The 8,778-nt window shown below is 59.1% G+C and overlaps 3 protein-coding genes across 3 annotated transcripts; all 3 read left to right on the top strand.

The window, feature by feature from the left end:
- Window positions 1-2,325: 2,325 nt before the first annotated feature.
- On the top strand, window positions 2,326-4,122 carry LDBPK_260130 (hypothetical protein, conserved; the record flags this gene model as incomplete). Its single annotated transcript, XM_003861554.1, has 1 exon — window positions 2,326-4,122. The coding sequence occupies one exon, from the start codon at window positions 2,326-2,328 to the stop codon at window positions 4,120-4,122; it is 1,797 nt and encodes a 598-aa protein (XP_003861602.1).
- Window positions 4,123-4,885: 763 nt separating this feature from the next.
- Window positions 4,886-5,599, top strand: LDBPK_260120 (adenine phosphoribosyltransferase; the record flags this gene model as incomplete). Its single annotated transcript, XM_003861553.1, has 1 exon — window positions 4,886-5,599. The coding sequence occupies one exon, from the start codon at window positions 4,886-4,888 to the stop codon at window positions 5,597-5,599; it is 714 nt and encodes a 237-aa protein (XP_003861601.1).
- Window positions 5,600-7,870: 2,271 nt separating this feature from the next.
- LDBPK_260110 (hypothetical protein, conserved) lies at window positions 7,871-8,578 on the top strand (the record flags this gene model as incomplete). Its single annotated transcript, XM_003861552.1, has 1 exon — window positions 7,871-8,578. One exon carries the CDS (start codon window positions 7,871-7,873, stop codon window positions 8,576-8,578), a length of 708 nt encoding a protein of 235 aa, XP_003861600.1.
- Between the last annotated feature and the right edge of the window lie 200 nt (window positions 8,579-8,778).

The raw sequence follows: 8,778 nt of genomic DNA, 5'->3' as shown, positions 1-8,778 counted from the left end.
CCATTCGCCCCCCCAGCCCCTGCCCCCCCCCCTGCCGATGCCGAGCCCCTCCCCCTTCCCCCTGCTGGTGGTGTCAGGGGGCGGCACCCACCTAGGTAGGGATGCCAGAGCGATGTGTGGCTGCTGATGTCGGCGGTCGTGTCCTGGGGCGGCGTTGCGTCGGCGCGACCCGCGACCGTGGGCACGTCTGTGGCATCCATATGAGAATAGGCAAAGCATCAGGGTGACTCGAAGGTACCTCACCCCTACCCCCGACCCACACACGCCCCACACCGGTGTGGGGAGGCTGAGCCACCGCGAGGGGGAGGGGCGGGGAGGGATGCGCGAGGTGGCGACTGGGCATCACGTGAGCGGCTGCGAGGCGACCTGCGGGGGCCGAGGTGTGAGTGGACAGAGTATGAGGCCGAGGCGGTGCTTCGATGATCGGGCCGGCGCGCTGGTGTAGCGCGCGTGTGTCTACGGCTGCATGGGCACCACACACGGGACGGGTCTGTGGCAGGCCGCAGAGGGCCGGGAGGGTAGAGGGACGTTTGACTCCTGCTCTATTGCAGCATGCATATACGGAAGAAGGCGAAAACGAAACGACGACGGGTCCCTTCTATAACCTAATCCTGGGTGCTTTGGACCCCATGCGTACGCGTGTTTCTGGTGCCATTTCTCTTTCTGGATGTGTGCGGCCACGCTTGCCTGTGTAGTTTGGGCCAAGGTCCTGTCGATTGAACGGTGCACACTTTTGTGTGCTTTTTTTTTGTTCGTGTGTTCTTCTCTTCCGTTCATCCAGCTGTGTCGTTTTCTCATTCGGTCGGCACGTATGTATGTATTCGTGTTTGTGAGCAAGGATATCTTCAGGCGCATCTGGGGTAGAAGGTCTGTCTTTTTCTCCAGAACGTTTTCTCTCGCTGCGCCTTTCTCTATCCTCTGCCTTGCTGCCTTTCCCCATGCGACTGCAAGGAAGGGGAAGGAATACTTTAGGTGATGCTGATGTTCTCTTCGGTGCGCACTCACGGCGACTCTCGTTGCTGTGGACCCCTTCTCGTTTTCTGTCTTTATTGTGCATGTGTGTTTTCTCTCTCTATGTGTTTGACTCTTCGGCATCCTTCCTCCGCATTCACAGGCGCCCATAGGCATGCATGCCGATAACGTCTGTCTGCATTTCCCGCTATCCACCCACATTTAGCCGTTGTTGCACACGCGCACATGCCTGTCTGCTTTTGTGGTGGCTTGTGTGCGAAAGTGCGATCTCTTTCATCCTCCCTCCCCTTTTCTCTCTCGATCGTTTCACTTTTATGTGTCGTTTATCCGCTTCTCTGCCTCTGTGCCCCTCCTCTTGTGTTGCTTCGGATTCGGTCTCTATATGTCCCTCCCCCAGTGTATCATATGCGCCTTATGCAACTCCTTTGCCCCGGCGCTGACTTTTCTCTGAGTAGGCGGCTTTTGTGGCCTCTGCCTCTCTCTACGGTCGCCACCTGCATTCGCTCTCCGCAGGTAGGTTTGCGCAGGTTGGCGGATGCGCGGCGACAAGAAGAAAAGCAGATGTAGTGGCACACACACACACACACACATAGGCGAAAGGCTTGACCGCTGGCTAGCCTTACTCCCTGACTTCTGCATCAGAGCTTGTTCATGAGTACCGTGGTTCCTCTGCAGAGTCTGACACACGACAGGGGATGACAATGGCGTTGTACGAAGGGGCGCAGAATCTAGGCAACAAACCGCAAGAAGCGCCAAAGTCGTTCATGGTCGCCGCAGACAGCGTCCTTTCTCTACAATCACTCATTTTAAGTGAGTTGCTCCGCCACGTGCACGCGCTCCCCTTCCCCTCCCTTCCTCAGCACTTTCTCTCATTCGTCTGGCTCACCCTCCCGAGCGTCCGCTAACCCCTCACCATCACCCACGTCTCCGCTGCCCTTTTGTCGCGTATATGAGTGCGCCGTTCACCGAGCTCCTTTTATTGACGTGTACACATACATGACGTTCTCTGACATTCCATCACAGCTTCGTCATCCTGCAAGACGAGCCACTCTCCCTGGGCTCTTTGGTGTTGCAGCGCGCTACTGTCATCCCCGAGTGCTTTTGCGTGTATATACATATAGATATCTGTGCATCCTCCTCACTTCTAGAAGTGTTGCTCCCCTCAAGTTTCTCTCCGCGGTCCACTGTGGCTTCTCGTCGCTGCAAGACTCAAGAGACAGACGCATTTCGCAGTTCGCCAACAAACGAGCGATTCCGCGTCGGCTCGGTTGCAGCGCACTGTGGACAGCTGTTCTCTGCTTCCCCCTTTCTTCACACCGGTCTTGAGGCGCCTTCCGTATTCTTGGGGAAGCGATGCCAACACGACATGACATGGAGGCGCTTCTGCGCGAGCTCAGCACCACCAGCGGCTCCATTGCCGAGGCTGTTCGCTACGCCCACAAGTACCTGCAGTCGCCAGAGTGCCGGAGCACGGCAATCGATGTGTTCCCGCCGACGCAGCTGGCCCACTCGATCGGCAAGCTCTGCCGATGCCGCGGCATGATTCAGGAGGTGCAGCCTGAGCTTCATCTGTTCTGTGCGTGCCGCCAGAACTTCTTCTCGTCCAGCGGCGCGCAAGAGGCGGCGGACGGGAATGAGGTGCAATACATGGACGCCGTTTCGCTGTACGTGATCCCCGTCCCCGGCAACCTGCACTTTTACACCGCGGATGAAACATCGCGCAACTCCGGCGCCGCACACGGGGGCACCCTCCGTAAGCGCACCGACCGCGACGAGGACGCCCTGACGGGGGTTCCTACGAGCAGCACCGAGGAGGAGCGCATGCGGAAGTGCGTCAGGCACACAAGCAGCAAGAGCGACACCGTTACTGCAACGGCACAGTCATACAGTTTGCCCGTCTTTGGCCCATCTCTGAACTTCCCGCATCCTTCGTGCAGCCGGCAGCTTCAAGGGGCGTGCGTCGTCACGGTGCTGCTCCCGGCCGAGAATGGTGCACGTCAGAATCCGTTTCGCATAAATGATGTGATAGATTTCTATGGTTACCAGCACTTCCCCGACGACCAACTGCAGGTGAACGACGTTGACGACTTCGAGCGCTTTAGTGCGTGGAATGCCACAGAATTGTCAAGAGGTCTTGTAAGCAGACTCCTCTGCCTCTCCTACACACCGGTGAGCTCTCTTCAGGTGCGACGGCACATATCGACTCCGCCGCTCATCGCGTTGCCCATGACAGCAGCTCGCACAAACGCCATCGCATACCTTACATGCACACTGACCAAAGGCGATGCACTGACTGCAGAGTACCTGCTCCTTCATCTGTGCGCAAGAGTGAGCATGCACAGCGCATCCACGCCTGTCGGCGACCTTCCGCTGCTGATCAGTTCCCCTCAGTTGGTTGCCGCGGAGTGGTCGGCGCAGTTGCGTGACATCGTGCCTGTGGCGGAGATTCTTCTCACAGGTGAGGTGCTCCGGGCGCTTCCACACGGCCGTGTCACCCCAAAGTACAACAACGACCTTAACTATCTGGAGACGGGTGTTTTGCAGGTAGCCAACGGCACCCACGTCACGATAGACTGCGCGTCGCTAGGCTCACGCGATGAGGCGTGGTACGAAGGGATGTTTGCGCTGATTCACAAGCAGCAGCTGTTGCTCGAGTACCCTTATCAGACACTGGAGCTGCCAGTCGACGTCTCCACGCTCGCGGTGGACGGCAGAGATGCACCAGATGCCGTGCACCCGCTCTTTCGTTTTGCCATGCGTCTAAGGTGGAGTCCTGACCCGAGAATACCCCCTCAGGAGGCTGCCCAGACGCACCATGTCAGCAGCGGTGCAGTGCGAGATTATCTCGACGCTGTCCGATGTCTTGACACGCCGTCGCCGGTGGACGACACATTATCGGACAGGGCGTCACGCGCGCTTTTCGAGATGTCACGAAACCTGCCAGGGTGGAATAACCGAGATCCGCTCCTGCATAACAATTCCTTCTCAGTAGCGATGGCGCTCATGCGGTCACACGCGGCGAGCCACGGACGCCGCGACGTCGTTGCTGAGGATATTGCCGCTGTCTGCGAGCTCGAACGGGCGCGCATGGAGCGCCTCCACGCAAACCCGCCCTCGGTGCTTCCAACGGCATCTTCAGTCGCTGAGTAAGCAGCTCGTGGTAGCATGGATGCCGCCAGCGCCCGCAGCAGTTCAGGTAGCTACACGCAACCTCCTGTTCACTCGTACCCACGGCAACGAACATAGAAGGTGTCTTTCCTCTCCGATGTGTAGGCGTACTCTCGGGACGCACCAAAGGAGGGAGAGGCTCATGTATAGAGGGCACTAGGAACGAAAACCGCCGCTTCCGACAGAGAAAAGTGCGTACCACGCACACTGCAACCATGACCGTTTCTTTGAAAGGACCACCGCACACACGCGAACTGGGACTACATGACAGGCCGTTTCGCCGAACGCAGCAGAGCCAATAAGGGTCCTCTAAGGCTGTGGTCTCGCCTCGCCGTCACCCAAGGCACCACAGAGTCGCATGTATTGCCGCTTGGCGCATCACAGCCTTATCACGTACCCGTCTTTTCTGCGCGGGGATGTGTTTGGGTGATGAGGTTGCGGGCTCTAAAGTATGTTGACGTTTTTTTTTGCTTCCGTACTCACGCTGCTTCCCCTCATGCGCTTTTCTCTGCGTCTCCCTGTCTCGCTTTGCCTTCATCATGGGGCAACGATTTATGGTGTGATGCACGCACCATCCGTCAACACACATACCAGCAGCATCGACACACACGCGCATACCCAGCCACGCTTGTGTACCTCTGTTGTACCCTCACCACCGACAGCGACAGGGTTTTGACAGCACTTGTTACTCTCGCTATCGCGCCCGCGCCTTACGCTCTTGTCCGCTTAGTTGTGCCCTGCCACCATGCCCTTCAAGGAAGTCAGTCCCAACTCTTTCCTGCTAGACGACTCCCACGCGCTCTCGCAGCTGCTGAAGAAGAGCTACCGCTGGTACTCCCCAGTCTTCTCCCCGCGCAATGTCCCCCGCTTCGCCGATGTCAGCAGCATCACTGAGTCTCCAGAGACATTGAAAGCTATTCGTGACTTCCTTGTGCAACGGTACCGGGCCATGTCGCCGGCCCCGACGCATATCCTCGGCTTCGATGCTCGCGGCTTCCTCTTCGGCCCCATGATCGCCGTGGAGCTTGAGATCCCGTTCGTGCTAATGCGCAAGGCGGACAAGAATGCTGGTCTCCTTATCCGCAGCGAACCGTATGAAAAGGAGTACAAAGAAGCCGCGCCAGAGGTGATGACGATCCGCTACGGCAGCATCGGCAAGGGATCGCGAGTGGTGCTAATCGATGACGTCCTGGCAACGGGTGGGACCGCGCTGTCGGGCTTGCAACTGGTGGAGGCGAGCGACGCAGCGGTTGTTGAGATGGTCTCGATTTTGAGCATTCCTTTCCTGAAGGCGGCAGAGAAGATCCACTCGACAGCTAACAGCCGCTACAAAGATATTAAGTTTATCAGCCTTCTTTCTGACGACGCGCTGACGGAGGAGAACTGTGGGGACTCAAAGAACTACACGGGTCCTCGTGTTTTGAGCTGCGGTGATGTGCTGGCCGAGCACCCGCACTAACGCGTGAGCAACTCCTTCAGTCCTTCTCTGCTTCTTCTTTCCGCCAGCACCTCTGCAGTTGACGATGCCGCCGGATACGACATCACCATCTCCGGTAACGTAAAATTTAAAAGACGCAGCCAAAGCACTAAGGCGGCGGTACTAACGGCCGTTCCCCGCCGTACAATAGCCGCGCAAAAACACGACCTATCGGCTCGCATGTCTCTGAGTTGTGTGTGTGTGTGTGTCTCTGTCTGCTTATCGCTGCGCAGTAGTGCGCTTGCTGCGTTGGTGACCTCCCCTCTCCCCCCGGCCGCTGCGTTTAGCCGTTTCTGGGTGCAGGCGGAGGCTGAGCTGTAGGGAGGATAAAGACGGCACGCCACAGACGCGCACACACCCGCAGCAGAGAAGTAAATGATGTACAAACTCGCGAGGGCGGAAACAAAGCGGTAGCCGATGGATGGTGTGTGCGTGTGTGCGTCTCTAAGGGCATCGTACCGTATAACTGACTTTATTCCTATAGGCGCCTCCTTCCCCCTCCTCCTCCCCCCTCGGAGGAGTCTTTCATGAGAGCGCGCTAAAGGGCGCCCGTTACACGGGAGAGCGAAGCGCCCACTACACGACGTAGGCGCTACTCTTAAGCCATCGGCTTCCAGTGCTCTCTTTTTTTTTCTCGCTTGGTTACGTGAACAGAGGCGTTCATGCTTGCGTGTATGTGTGTCGTTGATTTCGCTCTCCTTGGACGGCGTGAGTGCGCCGCCTATGAACGTGCTGGTGGGCCACAACACGCTTCTACCCCGTAGTGAGTTGACAGCTGCGGCACAGACAGACGCCCGTTATAAAGTGCGGCTAAAGGAAAAAAAAAGAACGGTGCAAAGGCGGCAAAACTGTCACACGGAGGTCGTGCGATCTCTTCGTTGGCGGGGGGAGGGGCTGACTCTGCGCGTGCAGCAGGGTCGAGTGTGCTGCAGTATCCGTGTGTACCCTTTTTCGCGCCTTTTTGTTGTGCGTACCAGCGACCTTGCTCTACGTGTGCTGCTCCTTCCCCCTCACCCGTGTGCGCGTCTCCATCGCCTTCTTCCCCTACGACTCCCCCAGTTTCTCACCTCTCGGCCATCCCTCTTCCGTGCTCCTTGTGCCCCTCCCTGCTCGCTGCACGGGGCAGCGTTGGCTTCCCCCCTCCCCCTCCACCCTTCCGCTGCACCATTACCTCGCCCTCTGCCGCCTGCTGCGTTTTCTCCGTTTCTTTTTTTCGCGCGTGCCCGCGGCATTGCTGCAGTGCCATGCCTCTAAAGGCAGCCTCGTCGAGGTGGGTCCGCACCACTGTGTGCTGAACCCTCTGCACGTGCTGTCGAAGGTGCTGGTGGACGCGGCGCAGTTCACCACCTCTGTGTCCCCGCCGCTGATGAGGATCCCGCGTCTGTACGACGTGAGCAGCACCACAGAGAGTGCTGCGCTGTTTAAACGGCGCGCTGCACGTCCTCGCGGACTGCTATCGCGTGATGTGCGCACAGGGGCTGGCGCACCCGCTGGTGGTCGAGGCGCTCGGCTGCATCCTCGGTGCGCTGCTCGCGTTGCTGCTTGGCCTTTCCGTCCGTGCCGATGCAGCGCGACGACATCAGCGAGAACGCCTTAATCAAGGGGGGTGAGGACAAGCTGCCCGCGGAGCGCAAGAACATGGACATTCTCTCCTACAAACGCTACATCAAGTCACGCATGCCAACACCGCTCGCGCTCCCCTCTCTCCTCATCCGCGCTGGTGTGGGCAATCCCTATCTGCGGCTTGCTTGTGTACGTGTGGCCGTGTGCGTCCGTCTTTTGCGGTTTCCCCCTTGTTGTGGCGTTGCGCGGCGCTCGCCTACCCCCCCCCTCCCATTGCCCTTGCGATACGCCACCGTGTCCCCATCAAAGTGTGAATGCCATCCGACCCGGGGGCGTGTGCACCGTTGTGCACTTTTTTGCGCGTGCCTGTGCGCGCCATCTGCCTTCTTGCTCCTCTTACCCGCCTCTGTGATCCTCCTTGCTCCTGTTTCGGCGCGCGTACAGGCGACTGTGCTGCGAGACAGCGACCCCGCTACGATGCCGTCGCGCCTGCGCCTCACCCCTCCTCGATGGAGGCGCGCTGCCTGCACTCATCCGGGCGCACTGCCTCCCCTCCTCTCCTCTTTTCGTGCTGCCGCACACCGTCTTTTATTTGCCTGGGCGACAGGTCAGGGACAAGTAAGCGAGCGACAAACCCACCCACCCACACACACACACACACACACACGCTGAGCAGTGCGCGCGCCGGGCATGCCATCGTACGCGGAGATCACTGGCTCCATCATGGCGATGGCGCTTACCACGGACCAGACGCTCTTCATACTGTACCACTCCAATAGCTACGCGGCGAACCCGGTGATGTTGCGCAGCTCGAAGCCGATGGTGATGCGTGACGTGTTCCTGACGCGGGGCAGCGCTTTCTACCCGAACCCGCTGTCGTGCCTGTACGTGACCAACGGCACGGACTGCGTCGTCAACTGCGTCATGGCGTGGGCGGTGGCGAAGCCGCTGACCGAAGTGCTGGGGTGGCGGCACGCGATGGCCGTGTACGTTGGTGCCGGGTTGTTCTCCAGCTTCGCCTACGTGTTTGCTGCGCAGGTGAGCCGTACGAAGACAAACTCGCAGTTCGACTGCAACGCCACGAGCAACGGTGCCTACGCCGGCTACGCGACGCTGTCGCTGATGATGCGAGGGTGCTACATCCCGTACCTGAAGCGCGTGCCCGTCATGTGGGCCGGCGTGCCATACCTGCTCAAGTGCACCTACGACGAGTACGTTTCGCCGAGGCTGGTCGAGCGGCGGCGGGCGGGCGACATCGAGTTGCGCAACTGGGGGTTTGTCGGCGGTGTCTTCTTCACGCTTATCTACAGCTCGCTGTTCTTCCGCACTCGCAAGGACTTTAGCCTGGCGAGAAAGTTCTTCCAGAACCTGCCGTCACGCGTCGCGGTGGGGAAGTAGCGGCTCGGCAGCTGTGGGCGTGTGTGAGACCGCCGTCCTGGAGCGATTCGGACGTGGTGTTTGGTGTTTGCGTTGTCTCCTTTCTCTTGGCTGCCCCCCCTCCCCCCTCTTTCCTTCCCGTGCTCAGCCCCTCCCCCCTCCCACCGCAGTGGTGGTCTTATGTGTGTGTATGAGGTGTGTGTGCGTGTGGGTGAGAGATG

This window comes from Leishmania donovani, chromosome 26 (genome assembly GCF_000227135.1).
Source record: "Leishmania donovani BPK282A1 complete genome, chromosome 26".
Classification (NCBI taxonomy): domain Eukaryota; phylum Euglenozoa; class Kinetoplastea; order Trypanosomatida; family Trypanosomatidae; genus Leishmania; species Leishmania donovani.
The sequence above is the reverse complement of the archived record's forward strand: the minus strand, read 5'-3'. Positions and strand labels throughout refer to the sequence as shown.